General features: G+C 57.6%; 2 protein-coding genes across 2 annotated transcripts in view; both read right to left on the reverse strand.

Annotated features, from left to right (window-relative positions):
• Positions 1-27565, reverse strand: part of Tspear (thrombospondin type laminin G domain and EAR repeats) — a 114992-nt gene that overhangs the window by 8509 nt on the left and 78918 nt on the right. Inside the window, exons 3-9 of the mRNA XM_042671712.1 lie at positions 13846-14084; positions 10511-10601; positions 9450-9606; positions 7769-7900; positions 5531-5757; positions 4490-4676; positions 2972-3201 (exon numbers count right to left, since the gene is read on the reverse strand). Coding sequence (XP_042527646.1) covers positions 2972-3201; positions 4490-4676; positions 5531-5757; positions 7769-7900; positions 9450-9606; positions 10511-10601; positions 13846-14084 — 1263 coding nt within the window. The remainder of the gene's footprint in view (positions 1-2971; positions 3202-4489; positions 4677-5530; positions 5758-7768; positions 7901-9449; positions 9607-10510; positions 10602-13845; positions 14085-27565) is intronic.
• On the reverse strand, positions 16656-17312 carry LOC122101305 (keratin-associated protein 10-3-like). Its single transcript, XM_042671662.1, has one exon. The coding sequence runs from the start codon at positions 17310-17312 to the stop codon at positions 16656-16658; it is 657 nt and encodes a 218-aa protein (XP_042527596.1).

Consider the following 27565-nt stretch of genomic DNA (forward strand, 5'->3'; position numbering starts at 1 on the left):
GGGTGGTGAGCAGGGCATCATGGGTGGTGAGCAGGGCATCATGGGCTGGTGAGCAGGGCACCATGGGTGGAGAGCAGGGCATCATGGGTGGTTAGCAGGGCATCATGGGCGGGTGAGCAGGGCATCATGGGTGAGCAGGGCATCATGGGTGGGTGAGCAGGGCATCATGGGCTGGTGAGCAGGGCATCATGGGTGGTGAGCAGGGCATCATGGGTGGTGAGCAGGGCATCATGGGTGGGTGAGCAGGGCATCATGGGTGGGTGAGCAGGGCATCATGGGTGGGTGAGCAGGGCATCATGGGTGGTGAGCAGGGCACCATGGGTGAGCAGGGCACCATGGGTGGTGAGCCGGGCATCATGGGTGGTGAGCAGGGCACCATGGGTGGGTGAGCAGGGCATCATGGGTGGTGAGCAGGGCATCATGGGCTGGTGAGCAGGGCATCATGGGCGGGTGAGCAGGGCATCATGGGTGAGCAGGGCATCATGGGTGAGCAGGGCATCATGGGTGGTTGAGCAGGGCATCATGGGTGGTGAGCAGGGCACCATGGGTGGTGAGCAGGGTACCATGGGTGGTGAGCCACCTCTGGTTCCTGGTCCATCTCTATGCAGGATAGGCACAGCACCTGCTGCAGGTGTCCGTGCTGGGGTTCTGGGGTGCCCAGCCCCTCTTGCCCAGCCAGGGTCAAGCAAGTACACGGTGCTTGGTGAGGATGAATGTCTATGTCATACTTAGGACAACCTTCATGAAAACAATCACTGTCACTGTGGTCACAGACACTGTGGTTACCAGGGCGCTGTGGTCACAGACACTGTGGTTACCAGGGCGCTGTGGTCACAGACACTGTGGTCAGAAGGACACTGTGGTCAGAAGGACACTGTGGTCACTGACACTGTGGTCACAGACACTGTGGTCACAGGGGCACTGTGGTCGCAGACACTGTGGTCAGAAGGACACTGTGGTCACTGACACTGTGGTCACAGACACTGTGGTCACTGACACTGTGGTCACAGGGGCACTGTGGTCACTGACACTGTGGTCAGAAGGACACTGTGGTCACAGACACTGTGGTTACCAGGGCGCTGTGCTCACAGACACTGTGGTCACAGACACTGTGGTCACTGACACTGTGGTCACAGGGGCGCTGTGCTCACAGACACTGTGCTCACAGACACTGTGGTCACTGACACTTGTGGTCACTGACACTGTGGTCACTGACACTGTGGTCACAGGGGCACTGTGCTCGCAGACACTGTGGTGGGGACTGCAGGAGACACGGGGGCGGGGCAGGACGCCTGCCAGGCCCCTCCCCAGCTGTCAGGGAGGTGGGTGGCCCCGAAGGCCTAGGGCAGGGTGCTGCCGTCTCCTGGGGGCTGCAGCTCAGGCCAGGTGGCTCCCTGAGTGGCGAGTGCAGCGCACTCCCCGGCCAGGTCGGGTGCCCGCTGCACTCTCACCCTGGGGAGCCCTAACCCCATGTTCCCCAGGAGCCTGGGCTGCCAGCCCCAACTCAGCGCAGACGGCTGTGGGATGCCGCTGCCGGGAGTGCTGGCCTCTGGAGAGACGCACTCACACCACACCCACTTCACAGGCGTGGAAACCGAGGCAGGGAGGCATGCATGTGTTCAGGTCTTGGAGGGCCTGCTGTCTATCTGACTGCCTCCTGCCCTCAGAACTGCCAGCGGGGTTCTGCCCAGCCTTCTTCAGTACTGAGTGTGTACACGTGTGTACATGCGTGCACAGTGCATTCGCATGTACACAGCACATTTACGCATGCTCACGTGCATGCACACTGGGGCAGGCCTGTGACGTGCAGTCTCTGCAGACCTGGAGGCTGCTGTCACCATTGGCAAGACCCTTCCACACTTCAGCCAATGTGTGCTAATGCCAGCTCCAGACCCAAGGCCCCCCCCCCCCCCCCCCCGGGCCTCCCCGGTCCCATGCACTGGCCCCAGGACGGCTCTGTGTCCCTCCCCTGGTCTGTGCGGCCCCCTGGGCCTCTTCCCTCCAGCAGCAAACCTCGAGTCCTCATCAGCAGCCCCCCTCCCCCCTCCTTCCCCCCATTGGAGAGCCGACGCCTCTCAGAGAGTGAGGACGTGCCCAAGACCATGCCCAGAGGCTCAACACCCATCCGCTCAGGCCACAGGACCCCGACGCGGGAGGCCGGGCTCCAGGGAGAGCCCAAACAGAGCGGCAGTCTCTGGCAGCAGGAGGAAGGTTCTGGAGTGGTGTGAGGCTGGACTGGAGGGTGGGCCGAGGAGCCAGCCTGTGCTGGTCCCGCCCCAGCGGGAGGACCGGGCCGTGCACGCTGTGAGCACCTTCGCCCGTGGCTCTTCCCACCGTGCACCAGGGAGCCTTCAAGAAACGGGTCCCTGGCAGCTCCCCAGAGCCTCACACACGCATGACCTGCAAAGCTCAAACCCCACGGCAAACAAATGAAGATATCTCCAGGGCCAACACGGATTTCAGTAAAATGAGCAAATGCTGGCAAAACACACAGGTGTGAGGGGAGGGGGGGCTCTGAGGCTGGGCCCGCGGGGCTCAGCCCGGCTCTGCGGGCGGGCGGGCGGGTGGGTCCCCTCAGCTGGGGGCTTCCACCACTGGCCGCTCCCTGCTCAGCCTGGTTCTAACATCCACCCAGCTCCCTCCCCGCTATTCAAAGGGGGCCAGGCCTCCAGCCTAAAGGGAGAGGCTCCCCCAAACACCTCAACCCACCCCCCATGCCACAGCCAAGCTGCCTGGCCACCTGGGGTGGAGACCTAGCCCCCTGCTGGAGTGGCAGAGCTGGGGCATGCCCTGGGGCAGGAGGCCCATGCGAGCACCCCACCCTGGTCAGCCCCCCGCCTTGGGCCGGAGCCTGTGCCTGGGGGAGGCTCAGGCTCTGGGGCCCAGGATCGAGGATCCAGCAGGCGCACAGGGCAGACTCCGGGGTCTGCGGAGACGACGCGGGAGAGCGAGAGAGGGCGGCAGGTCTTACCAGGAAGGACTGGAAGAGGCGGAAGGCGCCCACCAGCCAGATGTAGAGGTGCGAGTGCAGGCGGGTGGAGGTGCCGTTGAAGGTGTTGGCCACCACCAGGAAGGAGTAGGGCCCCACCGTGAAGAACTCCCAGTCATAGGCGCCCGACGTGGCGATGCTCTGGTTGGCCTCGAAGAGCTGGGTGGTGGGGCTCCACTTGTAGATCACGCTGTCGATGTTGTGGTTGTCGCCTGGAACCAGGGTTCCGTGTGGGCGTGGGGACACGGCAGCCCCACTCTTGCCCCGCACCCCTCGGGTCTCGCACAAGCAGCTGCACAAGACCTGCCCAGCCATCCGAGTCATCCCGTCCCCAGTGCCTGGCTGTCATGGCCCGGGTGGAGGCTCCGTCCCCAGTGAAAACCTCCTGGGCTCCCACCGCTTTCCAAAAGAGCATTGTCAGCGAGCCCCGTGGAGGAGGGCCGTCAGCAAGCCCCGTGGAGGAGGGCCGTCAGCGAGCCCCGTGGAGGGCCGTCAGCGAGCCCCGTGGAGGAGGGCCGTCAGCGAGCCCCGTGGAGAAGGACCGAGAGGGGCCCCTCCCTCAGGGCTCCCCGAGAACCTGTCCCTGACAGTGCCCCCGACAGTCCCGTGCTCAGTGATGCTTCCCCACAGCCCCCCTCTATGGCCAGCGGTTCCCAGGCCCATTCTGCCGGAGTGCTGGCCCTGAGGACGCTCTGGCCATGGTCCCTGGACCCCGAGTGGAACGGCTTCAGACCCCCAAGCCTGCCTGGTGGGCCGCACACCCGGGCAAATGCTGTGTGGCTGTTGGAGGACGGGTCAGAGTCCCCTGCAGCATGAACGTGCGCGGACCTCTCCATACCAGCCCAGAGCTTTAGGCCTGGGGAGACTCACTGGCCCCCAGTCACGCATGGTGGGAGCGGGGCCTTGGAGCCAGACCTCCCGGCCCCTGCCAGGCTGCGCTGCCCACCAACTTCTGACACAGTTGCTCAGAATGAGCACTGTCCCACGGTGGATGGGGCCACCAGACCGCCACGCCGTCCACCTGGGTGGCCTGCGGCCAGTGTCCCCCTTGCTCACTGTGCCAGCCTGACCCTCCCAAGGACAGGCTGGTTACTTCCAAATCAGGAGGGAAGCAGGGGCAGATTGCGGGCTGGGGTTCGGTAGGTCATGTCTTCTGGGGTCTCCCGACCGAGGCAGGTGTGCAGGCGTTTGTGTGAGCAACACCCAGATGTCTAGGGCTGGACTCCCGGAAATGGCCCAGGCACGACCCACCTCCCTTCCTTCCCTCGCTTTCCTTCCTTCCTCCTCCTCCTCTTTTTTCCTTTCTTCCGTTCTTCTCAACAGGGTCTCACTATGTAGCTGGGATTGGCCTCAAAATCGCAATTCTCTCGCCTCAGCTTGTAAGGGCTGGGATTACAGGCGTGCACCACAGATGCCGGGTATTACTTTGAATGCCTTCTAGGTCATGGGCCACCGCTGCCGCCCTACCTTCTAGGTCACGGGCCACCGCTGCCGCCCTACCTTCCCGGTGGTTGGCCACTGCCAGGAAGTGCTCCCCGTCCACCGTGAAGGCCTCCCAGTCCCGAGCGCTGTGGGTGGCAATCCTCTGATACAGGACGAACTTCAGCTTTCTGGGGCTCCATTTGTAAATCACGGAGAACTCCTGGCCCTTTTCATTTGGTCCAAAATTAGCCACAGCCAGGAAGATCTGAAAAAGGAGAACCAGGTCATTCTGCTCTGATTGGCACAGGGCGTTGACCAGGCCAGTCCACTATGATCCCTGCAGAGGGTGACCTGTGTTGTTTCTGCACTTGACTGCCTCACCCATGCCCGTGGAGAGGGTGTGTGTGTGTGTGTGTGTGTGTGTGTGCATGTGTGCACATGTGTGCACACGTGTGAGTGAGTGCATGTGTGTGAGTGCATATGTGTGCGTGCGTGCATGTGCGTGCATGTGTGTGCAGGTGTGTGCGTGCATGTGTGTGCGTGCGTGCATGTGTGTGTACGTGCATGTGCGGGTGCATGTGTGCAAGTGCATGTGTGTGCGTGTGTGTGCATGTGTGTGCGTGTGTGCATGTGTGTGTGCGTGCATGTGCGGGTGCATGTGTGTGCGCGGGTGTGCATGTGTGTGCGCGTGCATGTGTGCGTGTGTGCACATGTGTGTGCATGTGTGCACACGTGTGTGCATGTGTGTGAGTGCATGTGTGTACGTGTGCATGCACGTGTGTGTGCACACGCACGTGCACGCACTGGCCAAGCCCAGCCTATGTTGTGATCACTGAGGGGTAGCTCAAAGCCAGCGCCCTCCTCTCCAAACCTGGCAGTCAAGTTCATTAAAATCCCCCATGGCCTCCACTAGAAAGCAAAACAAATTCAAAACTTGGAAAATGCGCTGTGTGCAGATCCTGCCCAGGAGCTGGTCCCGAGGCTGCTGCGGGACTTCTCTGACTCAGCGCTGTGTCCACCGCCTCTCTCCCCGGGGAAGGTGTCGGAGCCCTGAGAAGGGGAGCGTGCAGACCCAGCCCGAGGACTCCGCTAGGAAGGGGAGGTCCCCTGCAGACTTGCCTTTCTCCCAATGGTGAAGTGTCGCCAGGACTGGGCCTGGTGTGTGGGGATGCTCTGATAGGAGACAAACTTTCCATCCGCCCATTTGTAGATGGTGGACCTGGCTTTCCGATTGGCTGTGGCCACGAAGAGGCCTGCCCCTGGGATGCGGAAGGTCTCCATGCCCAGCGTCTCCGAGTTGGTGAACAGGCTCTGATGCTCCTCCACATAGTCTAGCCTGGCCTTGGCTGGTGATGGGAAGATCGTGACCTGGTGAGCATGGCCAGGTGTGGAGCCTAGACACCCCGGGGGCCCAGCCCGGTCCATGGTGCTGGCTGCATGAAGATTTCCTGGGCCTTTGTTTCACTCTTGTGGGAGACATACAGAGGGAGGCTGCTCTCCCTGGCTGTGGGATCTGTACCCCTCCCAGAGGTAGGAACGGGATACAACTTACACAAGGTGTCCAAATCAAAGAGGGTCCCAAGACTCAGGGCTCCTACAGGCCCACAGCTGAGCCCCGGCTCACGCCCTGTCCATGCCACCCCTGTCCCGGCTCACTTCCCCCACTGGGAGCCCTGGGGAAGAACCAGCATGACACACAGACTAGGTGGGTGGCGCCTTGTGTCTAACCCGTGGCCTGGTGCACAGGACATGCACAGGAAGCCCATGGAGGCCGAGCTCAGCTCCTGAACCTTCTAGTCAACAGGAAGCCCTGAGCGAGGGCCACACCAGGACATGTGTGTTTACAAACCACGCGGCAGCCTGGGCTTCTGCAGCCACCCCGAGCAGTGTGGCCTTCACGCTGAGGCCCGGGGCTCCTGGCGCCGGAGCCGCGCGCCTGGCTTGCCTGCATGGAGCTGGACCATCTGCTCGGGGAGTCACGGCTGACTGAGGCCACCTCTAGCTCTCACAAGCCCCCTGCGGCCCCCGGGACACACCACCCAGAGACGGAGCGTCCTCACCTCTTCATAACCGCCCCTCCCACAGCTGGCATGTGTGTGTAATGTGTGTGTCTGGGTGCACGGTGTGTGTGGGTCTGTGGGGTGTGTGTGGGCCTGCGGGGTGTGTGTAGACCCGTGGGGTGTGTGTGGGTCTGCGGGGTGTATGTGGGTCTGTGGGGTGTGTGTGGGTCTGTGGGGTGTGTGTGGGGGTCTGCGGGGTGTGTGTGTGTCTGTGGGGTGTGTGTGGGTCTGCGGGGTGTGTGTGGGTCTGTGGGGTGTGTGTGGGTCTGTGGGGTGTGTGGGGGTCTGTGGGGTGTGTGTGGGGTCTGTGAGGTATGTGGGAGTCTGTGGTGTGTGTGTGGGTCTGCGGGGTGTGTGTGTGGGTTTGAGGGGTGTGTTTGGGTCTGTGGTGTATGGGGGTCTGCGGGGTGTGTGTGGGTCTGCGGGGTGTGTGTGGGTCTGCGGGGTGTGTGTGTCTGTGGGGTGTGTGTGGGTCTGTGGGGTGTGTGTGGGTCTGCGGGGTGTGTGTGGGTCTGTGGGGTGTGTGTGTGGGTCTGCGGGGGGTGTGTGGGTCTGTGGTGTGTGTGTGGACCTGTGGGGTGTGTGTGGGTCTGTGGGGTGTGTGGGTGTCTGTGGGGGGTGTGTGGGTCTGTGGGGGGGGCTGTGGGGTGTGTGTGGGTCTGCGGGGTGTGTGTGGGTCTGTGGGGTGTGTGGGGGTCTGCGGGGTGTGTGGGGGTCTGCGGGGTGTGTGTAGACTTGTGGGGTGTGTGGGTCTGGGGTGTGTGGGGGTCTGTGGGGTGTGTGTGGGTCTGGGGTGTGTGGGGGTCTGTGGGGTGTGTGGGGGTCTGTGGTGTGTGTGTGGGTCTGCGGGGGATGTGTGTGGGTTTGCGGGGTGTGTTTGGGTCTGTGGTGTGTGTGGGTCTGTGGGGTGTGTGTGGGTCTGTGGGGTGTGTGTGGGGGTCTGCGGGGTGTGTGTGTCTGTGGGGTGTGTGTGGGTCTGCGGGGTGTGTGTGGGTCTGTGGGGTGTGTGGGGGTCTGCGGGGTGTGGGGGGGTCTGCGGGGTGTGTGTAGACTTGTGGGGTGTGTGTGGGTCTGTGGGGTGTGTGGGGGTCTGTGGGGTGTGTGTGGGTCTGCGGGGTGTGTGTGGGTCTGTGGGGTGTGTGAGGGTCTGCAGGGTGTGTGTGTGTGGACCTGTGGGGTGCGTGGGGGTCTGTAGGGTGTGTGTGGGTCTGCGGGGTGTGTGTGGGGCCTGTGGGGCGTGTGTGGGGGGGAACCTGCGTGCTCAGGGCATGATCGCCCTGTCCTCAGGAAGCCTCACCTGCCAACACGGAGAGCCACTGTCCGCGTGTGCACAGGTACAGCCCCCTCCGGACGGCGTCAAACCAGAACTGGGCCTCCTGGGCCCGAGAGCAGGGCGGCTGCGTGCCCAGGGTCACTCGCACGTTGGCGTCTGTGGAGATAGGGAGGGGCCGCGTGTCGGGCGGGAGGTCAGGCAGACTGGATTGTGGCCAGCCTCGAGGTGCAGGCCTGGACATGGATGCCCCACCGGCCTCCTGCGGAGGGCTGGGTAATCGCGGGGCTCCATGCTCAGGACACATCCTTATTGGTGTAAGTGTGAGCTACGCACGCGTTTCGGTTCTCTTGACCGTGGGTGCAGCCGGTCTGCAGCAGGCTCCACGTGACTGTCCGCCCAGTGGCTGGGCCCAGCTGGGTCGTGCTTTGGTGGGAGCTCTGCGCATCACGAGCCCCCTCGCTCTCCCCCTGCCTCGGGAGGGGCGCTCTGTGTCTGCAGCCGGCGGGCTTGATTTCAGTTAAGTGGTTACACGTGGCAGATGCCCACAGGCAGCACTCAGCCAGGCCGCAGGGATCACAGAACAGCGCCAGGCATCTCGGAGCACAGGGTTGCTCCAAAGGAGTTTCTAAAGGGAGCCATGGCTGCCATCTGCCCAGGGTGCCCGGGAAGGTAAAGGGATCTGCCCAGGGCCCAGCCAGGCAGGGCCTTCAGAGGGAAGAGGAGGTGGCTTTGGCTGACTTGACAGCACATTCTGCATCCCAGGGCCCTGGGCACTGGCCAGCCAGGAGACAAGGCAGAGGTCAAGAGGCCTGCCGTCTTAGGGGAAGTCCTCCACAGAGCCATGGACAGTCCTCCACAGAGCCATGGACAGTCCTCCACAGAGCCATGGACAGTCCACAGAGCCATGGACAGTCCTCAGAGCCATGGACAGTCCTCCACAGAGACCGGGGACAGTCCTCCACAGAGCCATGGACAGTCCACAGAGCCATGGACAGTCCTCTACAGAGCCATGGACAGTTCTCCACAGAGACTGGGGACAGTCCTCCACGAAGACCGGGGACAGTCCTCCACAGAGCCATGGACAGTCCACAGAGCCATGGACAGTCCACAAAGCCATGGACAGTCCACAGAGCCATGGACAGTCCACAAAGCCATGGACAGTCCACAAAGCCATGGACAGTCCTCCACAGAGCCATGGACAGTCCTCCAAAGAGACCGGGGATAGTCCTCCACAGAGCCATGGACAGTCCTCCACAGAACCATGGACAGTCCTCCACAGAACCATGGACAGTCCTTCACAGAGCCATGGACAGTCCTTCACAGAGCCATGGACAATCCACAGAGCCATGGACAGTCCTTCACAGAACCACGGACAGTCCTCCACAAAGCCATGGACAGTCCACAGAGCCTTGGACAGTCCTCCACAAAGCCATGGACAGTCCCACAGAGCCATGGACAGTCCTCCACAGAGCCATGGACAGTCCACAGAGCCATGGACAGTCCTCAGAGCCATGGACAGTCCTCAGAGCCATGGACAGTCCTCAGAGCCATGGACAGTCCTCCACAGAGCCATGGACAGTCCTCCACAGAGCCATGGACAGTCCACAGAGCCATGGACAGTCCTCCACAGAGCCATGGACAGTCCATAGAGTCCTAGATCTCAGCAGACCCCCTGGGGTGGGGCACTATGGCCTCAACTACTAACCATAGGGATATTTCAGCACTTCGTTGTTGTCTGGCTCTCCTGGGAAGCCCTGCAGTGCGGGAGGGATGGACAGCTGGGCCAGATGGGCGTTGCTGCTGGGGCACAGGCTGGGGGTGGCATCCGAGCCGGGCAGAAGCACCAGCTGCCTCATCAGGCCCTGCAGAGAGAGGGCAGTGCTCAGACCCGCAGCTGGGGTGGAGCTGGACCCGGGGCTGTGGGGACACAGGGCCCACGGCTCAGACTCGCAGCTGGGGTGGGGGTGGACCTGGGGCCGTTGGGACACAGTGGTCAGACCCGCGGATGGGGTGGGGGTGGACACGGGGCCGTGGGGACACAGTGGTCAGACCCGCGGATGGGGTGGGGCTGGACCCGGGGCCGTGGGGACACAGTGGTCAGACCCGCGGATGGGGTGGGGCTGGACCCGGGGCCGTGGGGACACAGTGGTCAGACCCGCGGATGGGGTGGGGGTGGACCCGGGGCTGTGGGGACACAGTGGTCAGACCCGCGGATGGGGTGGGGCTGGACCCGGGGCTGTGGGGACACAGTGGTCAGACCCGCGGATGGGGTGGGGGTGGACCTGGGGCTGTGGGGACACAGTGGTCAGACCCGCGGATGGGGTGGGGCTGGACCTGGGGCTGTGGGGACACAGTGGTCAGACCCGCAGTTGGGGTGGGGCTGGACTCAGGGCCGTGGGGACATAGGAGTCCAAACTTCTTCAGAGCTAAGGAGCCTGCGGGTCACTCGTCGGGAAGACCACAGGTGCCACAGCCCAACACTGCACTCAGTTCCACGCATGGACTTTCCATGTGAATGAGCTAGTGACCAGACTCCACTGCCAGTCCTCCTGTGCATCTACCCCTCTAGCCATTCCTCCGTCCTCCATCCATCCATCCACTCAGCGCCCAGCCAGTGGTTCCGCCCTGCCACCCACCATGCATTCGCCATCCATCTGTTCCTTTGTGACCTTGTGACCCTTGTGACCTCTGCCGTCTGGGAAGGACAATGTTTGCGTGTCAGGGGCAGCAGCCCGGAGCCCCGGGGGTGGGGGGAGCCGCACGTACTGTGAACAAGCCTTTGGTTCTCCTCCTGCTGCCGATGAAGAACCGGGCTCCTCCCACGGAGAGTGTGTCAGGGAAGGACACGTCGGCCACTCTGAAAACAGCAGTGGACAGTTGAGTTACAGGAGCAAGGCTGCGCCCTGCTGTGATTACAAAAGCCCGGCGAGCACGGTGCTCACGCCCGGCCACCGCGACAGGCTCAGGCCCGGCACTTACACCGCAGGCAGCGGTCTGTGTGAGCACCGTGCTCACGCCCGGCCACCGCGACAGGCTCAGGCCCGTCACTTACACCGCAGGCAGCAGTCTGTCTGAGGCCCGGGCCGCTGGGAGAGCTCGGGCCGCACCCTCTCCCAGCCTCCTCCTCCAGCCTCCTCTGGGCCTCAGCTCCCCAGGAGGAGCTGCCCTGCTCTGTAAATATCATCCTGACTCAGTTCAACACCTGCTCCCAAGTAAGATCGGGTTCACAGGTACCGGGGCTCGTGACGTGGGGAGGGGGGATGTGGGGGAGGGGTGATGCAGGAAGGGCATGACGTGGGGACACTTTCCCCCAGGACAGGAGTCTTCACTTGGCAAAGAGATGCTTAGTGGCTCTTCCTCCCCGCCCCCCTCCCGGCCTCCACTGAGCACTGTGTGCAGTGACTGGAGCAGGAGAAAGGAGCCCTGGAGCCCCCAGGGCGATGGGAAGCGCTGGTGTGGATGTGAGCGTGGCTGAAGTCTGGAGAGCTGCGGGTGAGGCCGGTCACGGGACACCACGGCCAAGGGACGCTGCAGCCAGAGGCCCCAGGAGGAGCTCTGGGGTGCCCTGACCCCGTCCTGCTCACAGTGCTACCCTCTCCTCAAGCACCCCCCCCCCGCCCCCCTGGCCGTCAGACTGCAGCTGCCATGGAGGCCCGCTCCGTCCCGCTGTCCACAAAGCTTAATCCCATGGGACACAGCACGGCCCTCGCCGAATGGCTGAGCGTGAGACAGCTGCCCTGACCGGCCTGGGCCAGGGGCTCCCAGCTCAGTCCACAGCGGCCAGCCCGCTCTTCCTCCAGGAGGCTGCTCTTCCTCCACACTGCCAGCTCCTCTTCCTCCAGGAAGCTGCCCACTTCCTCCACAGCCGCCAGCCCCTCTTCCTCCAGGAGGCTGTGCACTTCCTCCAGGAAGCTGCACACTTCCTCCACAGCCGCCAGCCCGCTCTTCCTCCAGGAGTCTGCGTACTTCCTACAGGAAGCTGCACACTTCCTCCTGGAGGCTGCCCGCTTCCTCTACACTGCCAGCCTGCTCTTCCTCCAGGAAGCTGCACACTTCCTGCTGGAGGCTGTGCACTTCCTGCTGGAGGCTGCACTTCCTCCCCACTGCCAGCCCCTCTTCCTGCTGGAGGCTGCGCACTTCCTGCTGGAGGCTGCACTTCCTCCACTCACTCTAGGTGTCCATTTTGAAAACCCGAGAGACACTTCCTGGTCATTCTGTTGCAGGTCAGGTGGATGATCTGCAGGTGTCGGTGCCACGGCCCCTCGTCACCTGTGCTGGGACATGCCCAGGAGTCCGGTGACCACGCAGCCCAGTCACACCGGCTTCTGTGCTGGCTCAGAGCCCTTCTGGCCTGCAGCTTTCTCTTGGGGTTCTGCCCGCCCAGAGCAGCCAGCAGTGGGGCTCCCCTTCTCTTGGTGCTTGAACTTTAGGGCACCTCATGAATTTTGGGGGGGAGGCGGGAGAGCCGCTGTGATAGAGACGCACGAGGTCCAGGTGTGCGGTGTGTGTCTGTAGGCCTGGCTGTGGGTGGCACAGGCAGGAAGATCAAGGTCCTGACTGGCCATGGGCAAAACACCCATCTGAAAAATAGAGTGGACAGGGCCGTGGGTGTGGCTCCAGCCGCACAACCAGCAGAAGGCCTCGAGTTCAAACCCCAGTACCATCCAAACCGAACAGAGCTCAGCTTGCATAAAGACCAAGGGTCCCTTTGTTGCCAAGTAGGCTTCTTGGTTACAAAACAGGAAGCAGGCACCTCTGCGAGTAATGGCTTCGGATAATGGCAGCTTCACTACAAACAGAGTCATCATAGTGGTCAGCGGGCTGGACTGCAGGACTCACCGAGGCCAGGCCAGCTGGCTTAGGGCAGACCATACCAACGAGGCAAAGGCCAGGCCCAGGAGCAAACGCAGGCCCGAGGTCCTGGTGTGCACAGGGCCCCTGGGGCTTTTCACATCACCAGCTCTGTGTGGCCTGCAGAGGCAGCCACCAGGCCAGGCCCGGCCCTCATGGGCCTGCCAGGCACGCGGGGGTGCTTCACCAGCTCTGTGTGGCCTGCAGAGGTGCAGCTGGACAGCTGCTCCAGCTGGCCTCACTGGCCTGACACTGCGGTCTCTGCAGAGGTGACACTGGGAGGGAGGGGTGACACTGGGGAGGGAGGGGTGACACTGGGGAGGGAGGGCAGGGTGACACTGGGGAGGGAGAGGTGACACTGGGGAGGGAGAGGTGACACTGGGGAGGGAGGACAGGGTGACACTGGGGAGGGAGGGCAGGGTGACACTGGGGAGGGAGGGGTGACACTGGGGAGGGAGGAGTAGGGTAGGGGAGTGCCAGCCTGCCCCATGCAGTGCACTGAACACTCGGCCTGGGCCTGCTCCTCCAGGACACCGGGCCCTTCTCTGCAGGGCCCGCCCCTTCTCCCAGGCCTGTCCCGTCCTGTCCCCACCCAGGGTGGTGCCTGTCCTCCCCAAGGGACCTCAGCTGACTCCTCCAGGGCAACTTCTAAGGCCCCGCCACAGCCTGGGCCATCTGGGGCCCCAGGGCACGCACAGCTGAGGGTGGGCTGGGGAGGCAGGGGAGGACAGGTGAGGGCAGACCAGGGCAGGGAGGGTGGGGAGGACGGGCGGGGAGGTCGGAGAGGGCGGGGAGGGCTGGCGGGGAGGGCGGGGAGGGCGGGGAGGGCTGGCGGGGAGGGCGGGGAGGGCGGGCAGGGAGGGCGGGGAGGATGAGGAGGGCAGGCGGGGAGGGCTGGCGGGGAGGTCGGAGAGGATGAGGAGGGCAGGGAGGACGGGCGGGGAGGTCGGAGAGGGCGGGGAGGACGAGGAGGGAGGATGAGGAGGGTGGGGAAGACGAGGAGGGCAGGGAGGACGGGTGGGGAGGTCGGAGAGGGTGGGGAGGACGGGCGGGGAGGGCGGGGAGGATGAGGAGGGCAGGCGGGGAGGGCTGGCGGGGAGGTCGGGGAGGGCGGGCAGGGAGGGCGGGGAGGATGAGGAGGGCAGGGAGGACGGGTGGGGAGGTCGGAGAGGGCGGGGAGGACGGGCGGGGAGGGCGGGGAGGATGAGGAGGGCAGGCGGGGAGGGCGGGTCCCGCGCCCCAGTACCTACACGTCCACCGGGAGGCCGCAGTCCGTGGAGAGGGAGAAGGACCCCTGGGACACGGCCAGGACCAGGGTGTGCCAGCGGCTGTCCGCGAGGCCGGGACTGCGGAAGGACACGCGGGTCTGCCAGGCGCCGGCCGCGTCCTCGCTGAGGAACAGGAAGTGCAGCTGGGTGGATGAGAACCGCAGCCCGAGCAGCAGCGCGTCCCGCTCCTCCGCCACCACGGACAGCAGGTACTCGTTCTTCTGCAGAGAGCAGGCGTGAGGGGCGGGGCCGGAAGGGCGGGCCAACGGGAGGGGCGGGCCTGGCCAGTGGGAGAGGAGGGTGGGGCCAACGGGAGAGGCGGGCCTGGCCAATGGAAGGGCGGGCCAACGGGAGGGCTGGCCAGTGGGAAAGGCGGGCCTGGCCAGTGGGAGAGGAGGGTGGGGCCAACGGGAGAGGCGGGCCTGGCCAATGGAAGGGGTGGGCCTGGACAATGGGAGAGGAGGGCGAAGCCAATGACAGAGGAAGGCCTGGCCAGTGGGAGAGGAGGATGAGGCCAATGGGAGACAGGTCTGGCCAATGGGAAGGGAAGGTGGGCTGAATGGGCGAGGCCGGCATGGCCAATGGGGAAGAAGGGGGGAACGAGAACGCGGCTGGGCCGGGGGGGCTAATGAGGGCGCGCTGCAGGACGTAGAAGCAGGGATGGGACTGACGGGAGTGGGGGCTGATGCCGGGGAGGGGGTAGGAGTAAGGATGGGGCGGAACTAATAAGGGGACAGAAATAGCAGGAGGAAGGGCGGGCGTGGGGGAGGGAGGGCAAGGCGGGGGGACTGAGGCGAGGGGGGCCTGGAGAGGGGGGGACTGAGGCGAGGGGGGCCTGGAGAGCCGGGGGGGGGGGGACTGAGGCGAGGGGGGCCTGGAGAGCCGGGGGGACTTAGGCGAGGGGGGCCTGGAGAGCCGGGGGGACTGAGGCGTGGGGGGCCTGGAGAGCCGGGGGGACTGAGGCGAGAGCCGGGGGACTGAGGCGAGAGCCGGGGGGACTGAGGCGAGGCGGGCCGGGGCCTGGAGAGCCGGGGCTGCTGGGTGGGTGTGTGGAGGGGCCGGGGACCGGGCGGAGGCGGTGCTGGGCAGCCCCGGGAGGACCCGGCCCGACCTCCCTCCCTCGGGCAGGGGCACAACCCAAGGCACCCCAGCCCTCGGCGGGGGCCAGGCGGGGGCCAGGGCCTGCACGGCCGAGACCCCAGACCCTGGCACACTGCCGGGGAGGATGCGTGAGCCTGGGGCTCCTCGGCAACGGAGCGCGGGAGACGCGGCTGGAGCGGCCCAGGGGTTGGTACCCACGGCGCCACTCACCCAGGGCAGAGGCCCACCTGTGCCCACCAGCAAGCGGTGAGCCGGTGTTCCTGCCCTGGAATAGCACTCAGCCTTTGAAAGGTCGTTCTGGTCTGCTACGTCAGGAGTGGATCCTAAAGACATTATGCAAGTGCGGTAAGCCCAGGAGGAGCTGGGGTCGGAACCGGGAATTAGAACTTATGGAGGTCAGTTTTGCTAGATGGAATGTTCTGGGAACAAGCGATGAAATTGCCTGCCGGGAGTGTGACCTCCCAATTGTGTTCTTCTCAAAGGCTGATCGACACTGGCTTATACTGACTGCAGCTGAGATCCGGTGCATGCTTCATCCGTCACCACGGAAGAAAAGATAGGAAAGTGAAGCCAGGCTCCAGTATGGCTCCTGCCTGAAATCCCAGCTGCTCAGAAGCTGAGCTCTGGAGAATGGAAGCCAGCCTGGGCAGAAAAATCTGCGAGAGTCCATCTCCAAAATAATCAGCAGAAGGCTGCCTGGAGGCATGATTTACACGGTAGAGTGCTAATTGGAGCAAGCAAGCTAAGTGAGTACAGTACTAAGTTCTGAGTTCACACACCCCTAGGATGCAGGAAGAAAGAGCAGAAAGAAGAGGAGGAGGAGGAGGAAGAGAGGATGAGGAGGAGGGGGGAGAGGAAAGTGATTACACTGTAGAGGTAAATCCGATACGAGGGTAGGGTAGAGTGTATGTGAACATGGAAACAGCCAGTCTTTGTCCGTCTGTGATGCACCGGTGTGTCTGAAGAGGGCAAAACCCTCCTGTGACAAAATTTCATTTAGTGTTCACTTTGCAGATGACCACTTGTCCTTACTTCTGGTCATTCTGGGGACATGGGAGACTTCAGCCTCCATGTCGGGGGCCCACCAGGCCTACCTGCCAGGAGCAGGCACTTCTGCTGGCACAAGCTGGCACAAGCGAATGCCTGGAACCCAAAAGGGACCGAGGTGGAAATCCGTCCAGTAAAGGCCAGGAAAAGCGACACACGGGCGGGGCGGGGGCTGGGGTGGCAGCACCTCAACCAACAGAAGACTCAAACACCAGATAGACCCCACACACCAGGCCCTCTGCAGTCTGCCCACAGGTCCCCTGCCGACCAGCCTGCCCAGGGAGCCCCCCTGCCCTGCCCCCACGGCCTCTAGTCCAAGTCAGATCACTCACTGCTCACTGTGTGCAGCAGCCTGACATTGGCTCTCACCCCGAGATTCACAGCACGACAGACAGAGGATGAACTCAGTGAGTTTATTGAAGTACAGGAGAGGCTGACCGGTGGAAGCCAGGGCAAGAACTGCAGAGTGGAGGAGTGGAGAGGCAGGGGACACAGGAGGGGAGAAGGACAGAGAGATAGAGTCAGCACAGTGGACAAGGGAGGGCCACCCTAGGGGTGAAGGACAGGGCCCTTAATCCAGGTCAGGAGTAGATCAAGGGGGCCTTGGAGGAGGGATCTGAACCCAAAGCCCCGGGCCGCATCCATCAACAGCTACACTGGCCCAGGGAGCCGCCACAGCAGGCCTGGCGGGAGCAGGCAGGGCGGCACAGCAGGGACACGCACGAGGCCGCCGGGCGGCAGCAGCCCGGCTGGCAGCAGGGGGCACAGCAGGAGGAGGTGGGCATGCAGCAGGCAGGCCTGCACACGGGCCTGCACAGCAGGGACATGCTGGAGGACGGCGCGCAGGGCGGGCAGGGGCGGCAGCAGGGCTGGCAGCTGGACGGCTGGCAGCAGCAGGAGGAAGCCCCGCAGCACACGGGCTCACAGCACATGGATCTGCAGCACACGGGTGTGCAGCACACAGGCTCACAGCACACTGGCCTGCAGCACACGGGCTTACAGCAGACAGGCATGCAGCAGGACGGCTGGCAGGCTGAGCAGGGGCAGCAGCAGGGCTGGCAGCTAGACGGCTGGCAGCAGGAGGGTGTGCAGCAGCTGGCGCAGACGGACTGGCAGCAGGGGCTGGACGCACAGCCCGCTGGGGAGCAGAGGAAGGTGAGGCAGGGGGCGGGGGCGCAGCCGCGGGGCTGGCAGCAGCTGGGGGCGCCGCAGGGCTCGCAGCAGCTCTCTGGGCAGTCGTCCACCTGCCAGGAGGCGTGGGTGCAGGCGTCGGAGCAGACGGACATGGTGGAGGCGGCCATGGCGGCGGGGCTGGGAGGAGCGGGAGGTGTGAGTAGTGTGAGTGTGAGTGAGTGTGAGGTGCTTGGGCTCCTGGGCTTTTATACAGGCCAGGTGTTTTCAGCCGGGCACTCCGGGCGTCGGCCCTTCCTTGTTGGTGGCCCTTCCTTGTTGCTGTTTTGCGCTGGCTTCTGGGTCCTCATTAATTCTGGTGTATTTACACAAGGCCCTGTTCTGCCGGCACAGCACAAACACATGCGGAGGGCAAGGCCGCGCAGACAAGCCTTTGTGTGCTGGGCCACGGCCGGTGCAGGATGACTTTGCTCTGCTACCAAGACCTGCTGGGCCAGGAGGGGAGAGGCCGGGAGTTCCCATCCTGCGCCTGAGCCACACAGAGCAGTGCGCCGCAGCCGGGGCGGACGGGCCAGGGAGGAGGCAGAAGGACGGAGGAGCAGACGCCCCAGACACAAGTTGTCAAGCCCAGAACCGATTGCCGGAGGTGAAGATGAAGGAGAACTCCAAGGAGGAGGCTGATTCTTCTAGAGGGCAGCTTTTCAGTGGGTTTGTATGGAGGGTGGGGAGCATGAGGGTCTCAGTCACACAGAGGACCCCAGAGACGTGAAAATGACAGCACCTCTGCCATCCGAGGCCCGGCACAGAAAGAAAGCCCTCCAGGCTCCAGAAAGAGATGGACACCCAACTTTCACGTTGCAGGCTGGGATCTGCAGTACACGAAGTCCCGGAAAGCTCCACTGTCGGTGGGAAATACTGGAATCCCCGGGGTCCCTGGCCCCGGTCCACGGCCACCGGCCCCCCAGCCCCCGGCCCGCCCAGAGCGAGGGAGGTAACAGCGTCCAGATCTCACGGCCACAAGAGCTGTGGAGCGCACACAGCCCCCGCACAGGACACAGCCAGAGGAAGGCAACCCCAACGCGGGGAGAGCGCCACGCGGTCCTGGCTGGTGACACAGAACCTGCGCCCGGACCCCAGCTCCCCACACCACTGTGCCGCAGCTGAGAGCTGACAGCACACAGTCCTGAATGCACCGCCACGGCCACCTGAACCCACCTCCCCAAAGGGCCTGCGCACACACCCTCCGCACCCACACTACCGCGCTGTGTACACCGCCGGGCGTCCGCCGGGCGTCCGCCGGGCACAGCGTGGCGTGGTCTCACTGCACCTTCTCGGCCAGCTCTGTGCTCAGCAGACACTCGGGAATCCGCCAAGATGGCGCCCGTGTCCGCCAAGGCTGTCACTGCTCAGAGAGGAACTCTGTGTGGCTGGGCACACCACGGTCCACACTCAGTGCTGGACTCCGGCTTGTGGTGTTGCATGCCAGCTTGCACAAACAGCACTGTGCACGGGTTTTGGCACGGTCATAAGTTCTCATTTCTCTAGACTAAATACCCGTGCATGGGGGCTGGGTCTACGCCGCTGCGTGCTGAGCTTCACAGACACTGCCACGCGGCCTCCTGATGGCCAGGCCGTCTTGCGGTTGTCCAGCAGGCTCCGAGAGTCCGGCTGCTGGCATCCCTGCCAGCACGCAAGGGCCTTGTTTTCTTCGTGGCCTGGGCCATTGGAGCAGGTGCACTTGGTTCTCACGGCCGGGCTGGGTGCTCCTCCTGATGGCCGGCGATGTGCTGGTTTCCCTAACGTGTCCCTTTCCCAGAAGGTTCTGTGGCGGCAGCCCTTCACTCGCTCCACAGGGCCCCACATCCTTCTTCGTGATTGACATGCAGCCCTCGGCGTCAGCCACTGGAACGGGCGTGTGGAGTCATGGTTTGGATACAGCTACTTTGTTCAGTTTGTCACACATTTTCTACTGGGCTCGGTCTGGCTTTTTGTGATTTTGACCGTATTTTAGCAAACAGAAGAGTTTAATATTGATGAAGTCGATTAGTCAGCCTTTCTTTCCTTTTATGGCATGTGTGAATTCTGTCTTAGTGCAGGACCATAGAATGTGACCTGCTGTGGCTCATGCCTGTAATCCTACCTACCCAGGAGGCTGTGATCTGAGGATCACAGTTCAGAGCCAGCCTGGCAGGAAAGTCCATGAGACGCTTATCTCCAATGAACCCCCAAAATCCAGCACTAGAGCTGTGGCTCAAGTGGTAGAAACCAGCTTTGAGCAAAAACAGCTCAGGGAGAGTGCCCAGACCCCGAGTTCAAGCTCTAGTACTGCCCTCACACACACAAATAAGCAGCACAGTTTTTCCCCTAAAGAGCAAACATTTCTCCCTTGTGTGTTTAGGCCAGTGGCCAGTCTTTAGCTTTTCCGTTAAGTATGAGGCGTGAGATGTGTAATGCTCACCTTTCTTCTCTTCCCTCCCTCCCACCACAGAGGCCCCCGGAGGTCAGGACTGGTCTTGTTGGGTGTGGCATCAATTAGCCACCCACCAGCCCCTGATTCCTCATATCTCAGTCCATCTTTCCTTCTGGGTTTTCGTGGTTCATATCAACATTGTCACATTTTATGGTAGTGTAAATCAGACGTTTTAACATTAAACCATCAGGGCTGGAAATGTGGCTTAGTGGTAGAGTGCTGGCCTCTCACCCATGAATCCCTGGATTTGACTCTTCAGTACCACATACACAGAAATCAATTCAAGTGGCGCTGTGGCTCAAGTGGTAGAGTGCTAGCCTTGAGCCAAAGAAGCCCTGGGACAGAGCTCAGGCCCAGAGTTTAAGGCCCAGGGCTGGAAGAAAAACTAAAACACCAAACCCCACTGCTTCCTACAGAACACAGGAATAGCACTGACTGGCTGCTTTTGCTGTTTTCAATTCCCATCCTTCTACCCTCTATTCTTGAGGCCAACCAGGTCCCCTGCCAGACACACTGACTGTGCCTTCCAGAAGGTGGCTTTCTGTTTCCTTCCTGGTCTTGTCTCTCTGGCAGCCCTTTGTGGGCTGTGGGACGGCAGGGAGGCCTGCAGCTCCAGGCCTGTCCTTAGCGGACAGCCTTCTGAATTGGACCCCTGGAGTGATGTCAGCCATGAGTCTTCCGCCCTCTCCTCTTCCTCTTCCTCCTCCTCTTCCTCCCTGTTTCCTCTCCTCCTCCTCTTCCTCTTTCTGCTTCTTTGGCAGATGGTCCATCTCTTTTTGCTTTAGGTTATTTTTTTCAGGGAGGGTCTTGAGTTTTGGCCAGGGCTGACTTTGGATGGCCATACTGCTACCTACAGCCTCTCAAACAGCTGTGTCACAGGCCTGCACAGCTGCACCCAGCCTGCTGATGCAGATGGATTCTCACATTGTGGAAGGCTGTCCTTGAACATTGATCTCCACCTTCCAAGGAGCTGGGAGGCATGGGCCACCACCAGCCACCAGTCTTTGTGAAATGCTTTGTACCAAGTTACACAGTAATCTGATCCATGTGTTCCTTCTTTATAAATAACAAATCACCGCGACGACACATTGGGGACTGCCGGGGTCCCAGAGGCACAGGGGGCTGCCTGCAGATCACCCACACAGAAGCCGCCTGGTCATGGACAGTGTGGACCTGACAGCTTCGACAGAGGCAGAGACAGAAGAGAATTACACAGAGCCACCACCACCCAGCCCCGCCCGCAACCACCCCAACTGAACTCGGATTGCAACAGCAACTGACGACCTACACCACACAGATACAACTAGCTCCAGGGTGAGTACCCCACAGGGGACAGTGTATCCCTCAAGGGAGACCAGAGCTGGAGAGAATCCCCAGACCCTGACCCAGACTTCCTACCCCAACACCCAGACCATAGGACCCACTAAAACTAGGAACTGTTCGAGAGCTCCACCAGCCCGTGGAACATCCTCCGCTGGCCAGGCTAGAGCAAGAGCACCCCTGGAAGGGAGCTTAAGTGCCCAAGCTAGGAACAGCACCCCTGGGTCAAGACAACCAACAGTAGAAGAAATTTGAACCGTGTACCTCAGGCTGCATAACCTAGGTGGTATACACAGCAGCACAGGCCCAACCGGCGCTCCAGGCGGGGGGCTGGAACCAGGCTTGGGGATCCGGTGCCTGAACAACACAACCAACTCCTCCCAACTGAAGTCAAAAGCTGAGCATACGCCTAAGCAGAGGGGAGAAAAACAGGGAACTGCACCCCCTGGGAAGCACGCCTGCGACAACAAAAGACCTGGAGGGCCAGGACAAGAGAAGCCCAAACCCCACCAAAACCCCACCCATATACCCTAGGCTGGGAATTGGGCAACACAGGCTGCCAGCACCTAATAGTAGGCAGGAGCTCAGGCTGATAAGGCGGCTCAGCAGTAGAGTGATAGTCTTGTATGCACGAGGCCCTGGATCTGACTCGTCAGCATCACATAAGCAAAAAGGGTCAGAAGTGGTGCTGTGGCTCAAATAGTAGGGTGCCAGCCTTGAGCTGGAGAGCTGAGGGACAACACCCAAACCTAGAGTTCAAGCCCACAACCAGCCCAAAACAAAGAAACAAAAAAAATCAGAAGCCCATAGCATTCTCCAGCATCTGGGAGAGTGCATACAGAGCATCCGATCTTGCCAAGAGCACCCGTAGAAGCAAACACGAGCAGTCTAGGCTACTCAACCCTTCCAAAGGTGTGAATTGCCAGCAATCTACAGCAGAAAGCCAAGAATCCTAATTAGGTCAGACCAGCAACTGGAGGTAGGCCCCCAACAGAGCCCAGATCAGGCACAGAATCTCTCTACCAATACAGAATCAGCAACCAAGCAAAGACAGACACACCAAAACAAAATTGCAGATTAGTCTCCTAAACCCCCATGGGAAAATCACAGAGAAAAATTACAAGGTTTATCGCCACCCAGGATAGCAAGCTATCCTCAATAGCCAGCAGCCACGCCGGGGAGAGCCCCAGTGGGAGCAAAGCAGGAATGGAAGACAAAAGCTACATCCAAGGGTTGCTGGAGGCAATGACTCAAGAAATAAAGTGAGAAATAGATCAGAAATTGAAAGAGCACAAGTATGAACTATTAAAAGACATTCAGGATATCAAGCAGGAGATGCATGCAAAAATAGAAGCTGCACAGACCTCAATAAGAAGTGAGATAAATGCCAAATTAGAGGTAATACGTACCTCATTAAGAGGTGAGATCAGTACTATGAGAACCAACATTGAATCCATAAAGGAATCCATTTCCTCCATGCAAACCACAATAGAAGCCACGGTCAACAGAGTGAATGAAATGGAAAGTAGAGTGTCAGATACAGAAGACAGAATACACCAACTGGACCAAAAAGTGACAGATATGGAAAAATCACTCAAATTAAGCCAAAAGGAAACTCAAGAGCAAGCAGATAATGCCAAGAAACTTAACCTTCGAATAATTGGAGTGGATGAAGGTGAGGAATTTCAGAGCAAGGGAATGCAACACCTATTCAACAAGATAGTCGGTGAAATTTTTCCCCACCTCAAAAAAGAATATCTTACCTACATAACAGAAGCATATAGAACACCCAACAAGCAAGTTCCCAGGAGAAACACTTCTAGACACAGTATAGTAAAAATGATAGATCTGAATAATAAGGAAACAATCTTGCATGCAGCAAAAATGAAGAAGGAGCTATACTACAACGGGAAAAAAATTAGAATCACTGCAGATCTCTCCATACAAACACTGAATGCAAGAAAGGCCTGGGAAAGCACCACACGAGCCCTGAGAGCCGATAACTGCCAACCCAGACTGATATACCCGGCAAAGCTAGCATTCACATTTGATGGAGAACTGAAAATTTTTAATAGCAAAGAAAAACTAAATGAATACATAAACATTAAGCCAGCATTACAAATAATTCTAAGAGGGGGGACACAACCTGAAGAAAGCAACCAGGAACTGGGATCTGCCCCAGACAGGCATTACTCAAAGTCTAACTGAGCAAGCACAGGAGGAAAGGAAAGAAGAAAAACTTAGGAAAACGGAATGGCAGGGACAACAATGCATCTCTCTATACTTTCTCTTAATATTAATGGGCTTAATTCGTCAATCCAAAGGAAAAGAACTGCAGACTGGATCAGAAAACAAGACCCATCCATCTGTTGCCCTCAGGAGACCCACCTTTCAGCCAAACATAGAAACAAATTCAGAGTAAAGGGTTGGAAAAAGATCTACCAATCAAATGCCCACAGTAAGAAAACAGGTGTAGCTATTCTGATATCTGACAAAATAAACTTTTCATTAAAATCAGTACAGAAAGAAGAACGGACACTACATATTAATAAAGGGAACAATCCAAGAGGAGGATATTACCATCATCAACTTATATGCCCCAAATATCGGTGCACCCAGATATGTTAAACAAATGCTCTCAAACTTACAGAATAAAATAGATCCCAATACGATAATACTAGGAGACTTTAACACACCACTCTCACCTAAGGACAGGTCTACCAACCAGAGGATTGGCAAAGAAGCTACCGAATTAAGTGAGGCCATACTTCAAGCGGAATTAACTGAAATCTACCGAGTATTTCACCCTAATACAACACAGTACACATTCTTCTCAGCAGCTCATGGAACTTTCTCCAAAATAGACCATATCATAGTTCCTGCAAGGAACTTAAGCAAATACAAAGGGATCAACATAATCCCCTGTATCCTATCTGACCACAGTGGAATCAAGCTAGCTCTCATAACAAAGCATACCCCAGAAATTTCTCTAATACATGGAAATTGAACAGCACACTCCTTAGCAATGCCTGGGTAACAGAACAGATCAGAGAAGAAGTAAAACATTTCCTACAACTCAATGAAAATGAAAACACCTCACAAAGAAACTTGTGGGACACAGCAAAAGCAGTCCTGAGGGGCAAATTTATTGCCCTCAGTGTCCACTTCAAGAGAATAGAGACAGACCAAGTAAATAATCTCATGTTGCAATTAAAACAGCTAGAAAAACAAGAAAAAATGGAACCTAAAGTTACTAGACGAAGCCAGATAACCAAATTAAGAGCAGAGATTAACCAATTAGAAAATCAGAAAATTATAGCCAAAATAAACCAAACAAAAAGCTGGTTCTTTGAAAAAATAAACAAAATTGATGGTCCGTTGGCAAGATTAATTAAAAAAAGAAGAGAGGAAACCCATATTAACAGGATTAGGGATGCCACGGGAAAAATCACAACACGTACCCAACATATCCAAACAATTCTCACGGACTACTTTCAAAAGTTATACTCTCTAAAGGAAGAAAACCTGGCAAAAATGGATGCATTTTTAGAGAAATACAAGTTGCCCAAACTGAGCAAAGAAGAAGCAAACCAATTAAATAAGCCAATATCCTACAACGAGATACAGGAAGCTATCAAAAGTCTTCCAACAAAAAAAAAGCCCAGGACCAGATGGATTCACAGCAGAATTCTATAAGACCTTTAAAGAAGAACTAACATCCATACTCCTCAAGCTCTTCAGAGAAACAGAGAAGGAGGGAGCTATCCCAAACTCATTCTATGAAGCCAATATCACACTCATCCCCACACCAGGCAAAGACCCAACCAAAAAGGAGAATTACAGGCCAATTTCCCTGATGAACACAGATGCAAACATCCTTAACAAGATTCTAGCTAACAGAATCCAGAAACACATAAACTATGACCAGGTAGGTTTCATCCCAGAGATGTAGGGATGGTTGAACATACGTAAGTCAATAAATGTAATCCAACACATCAACAGAGCCAAAGTCAAGAATCACATGATTATTGCCACAGATGCAGAAAAGGCCTTTGATAAAATTCAACATTCATTCATGCTAAAAGCTCTGGAGAAAATAGGAATAGAAGGAACATTTCTAAAAACAATAAAAACCATTTATAACAGACCAATAGCCAATATTATACTTAATGGGGAAAAGCTACAACCATTCTCCTAAAATCAGGAACAAGGCAAGGATGCCCACTGTCTCCACTCCTCTTCAATATAGTCCTGGAACCCTTAGCCATGGCAATAAGGCAAGAAAAAGACATTAAAGGGATCCGCATAGGGAAAGAAGTTAAACTATCCCTTTTTGCAGACGACATGATACTATACCTTCACGATCCCAAAAAACTCCATCCCCAAACTCTTAGAAATCATAAATCACTTCCCCAAAGTAGCAGGATACAAAATCAAACCACAAAAGTCAGTTGCCTTCCTGTTCACTACAATGAACAAGAAGAGAGGGAAATAAAGGGAGCAACCCCATTTACAATTACCTCCCAAAAAACAAAATATTTAGGAATTAACCTAACCAAAGACATAAAGGAACTATTTAATGAAAACTATAAAAAGTTAAAGAAAGAAATTTCAGAAGACACTAGGAAATGGAAAGACCTCCCATGCTCTTGGATAGGCCGACTTAATATAGTAAAGATGGTAATACTTGCAAAATTAATATACAAATTCAATGTAATTCCTATTAAAATCCAAATGACATACATCACTGAAATACAGAAAACAGTCCAAAAATTCATATGGAACAACAAAAGACCTAGAATAGCCAAAACAATTCTAGGGGATAAAGACAATATGGGAGGGATATCCATGCCTAACTTCAAACTCTACGACAGAGCTATAAAAACAAAGACAGCATGGTACTGGCACAAAAACAGACCCGAAGACCAATGGAACAGAATAGAAGATCCAGAAACAAATCTACAGGCCTACAGCCAGCTGATATTCCACAAAGGAGCCAAAGACATACAATGGAAGAAACACAGCCTCTTCAACCACTGGTGCTGGGAAAACTAGGCGGCCACATGCAGAAAACTAAAAGTGGACCCCAGCCTAACACTATGCACCAACATCAACTCAAAATGGATTAAAGACCTTAACATCAAACCTGAATCTCTGAAACTACTGCAGGACAGAGTAGGAGAGACACTTGAACTAATAGGCACAAGAAGGAACTTCCTGAACAGAGTCCCAGGGTCACAACAAATTGGAGAGAGACTCGACAAATGGGATTACCTTAAAATTAAAAGCTTCTGCACAGCTATATCTATCGCAACCAAGCTAGAAAGACAACCAACTAATTGGGAAAAAATATTTACCAGCAATATATCAGACAAGGGGTTAACATCCTGTATATACAGGGAACGCAAGAAACTAATCCTTCCCAAACCTAACAAACCAATTACTAAATGGGCAAGGGAACTAAAGAGGGACTTCTCAAATGAAGAAATAAAAATGGCAAAGAAACACATGAGGAAATGTGCATCATCCCTGGTGGTGAAGGAAATGCAAATAAAGACAACCCTAAGATACCACCTTACCCCAGTCAGAATGTCCCACATCCACAAATCAGCCAACGACAAATGCTGGAGGGGATGTGGAGAAAGAGGAACCTTTTACACTGCTGGTGGGAATGTACACTTATACAACCACTTTGGAAAGCAGTCTGGAGGGTCCTCAGAAAGCTAAATATTGACCTCCCTTATGACTCAGTCACACCATGTCTAGGCATCTACCCTGAACAACAGGAACCAATATACAAGGACACATGCACCTCTATATTTATTGCAGCACTGTTCACAATAGCTAGGATATGGAAACAACCCAGATGTCCCACCACAGATGAATGGATCCAAAAATTGTGGTATCTATACACAATGGAATATTATGCAGCAATTAGAAATGACAAAATAATGGCATTTGCAGGGAAATGGATGGAGGTAGAAGGAATCATGTTGAGCGAGGTAAGCCAAGAGCAAAGAGACAAATGGTACATGGTCTCCCTGATAAGTGGATGCTAAATCCAAAATGTTAGATGATGTGACAAAATTAACAGGACTTAAGAAACAAAGAACTTCCACTCATCTGGTTGAACCACTACTAAATATCCCCATGCTGCTGATCACATGTATGGTGCATAACATGTATACACCGTTATGTTATAGACTGTGATAGACAGTTTGCTCCAGGAAAGTTAGAATGAACTTGTGACTTTAAATGAACATCATTATTCTAGAATACTGTGAAATTCGGGAAATTATGGAATCACTTATTCACAATAAAAAAAAAAAAAGAACCTCGGGGAAGGGAGGGAGGGAAGGGATGGTAGGGGGAAAACAATGGAGGAGGTAACAATGTTCAATAGGAAGTGTACTCATTACCTTACTCATGTAACTGTAACCCTCTGTATAGTATCTTTACAATAAAAAATAAAATAAAATAAAAAAAGAACAAATCACAAATGGTGACTTGGAGTTGAGTTGTGTAGATTCCCAGAGTATCCATCGGTACTACCACATTCCTTCCTTTTCCTGTTGTATTGATTGACTCTCCAGGACTGAGCTAGCCTTGCATTCCTGGGGAAAGCCAGCCCTG

Source organism: Dipodomys spectabilis, unplaced genomic scaffold (genome assembly GCF_019054845.1).
Source record: "Dipodomys spectabilis isolate Male_0828 unplaced genomic scaffold, ASM1905484v1 ptg000652l, whole genome shotgun sequence".
Taxonomy (NCBI): Eukaryota; Metazoa; Chordata; class Mammalia; order Rodentia; family Heteromyidae; genus Dipodomys; species Dipodomys spectabilis.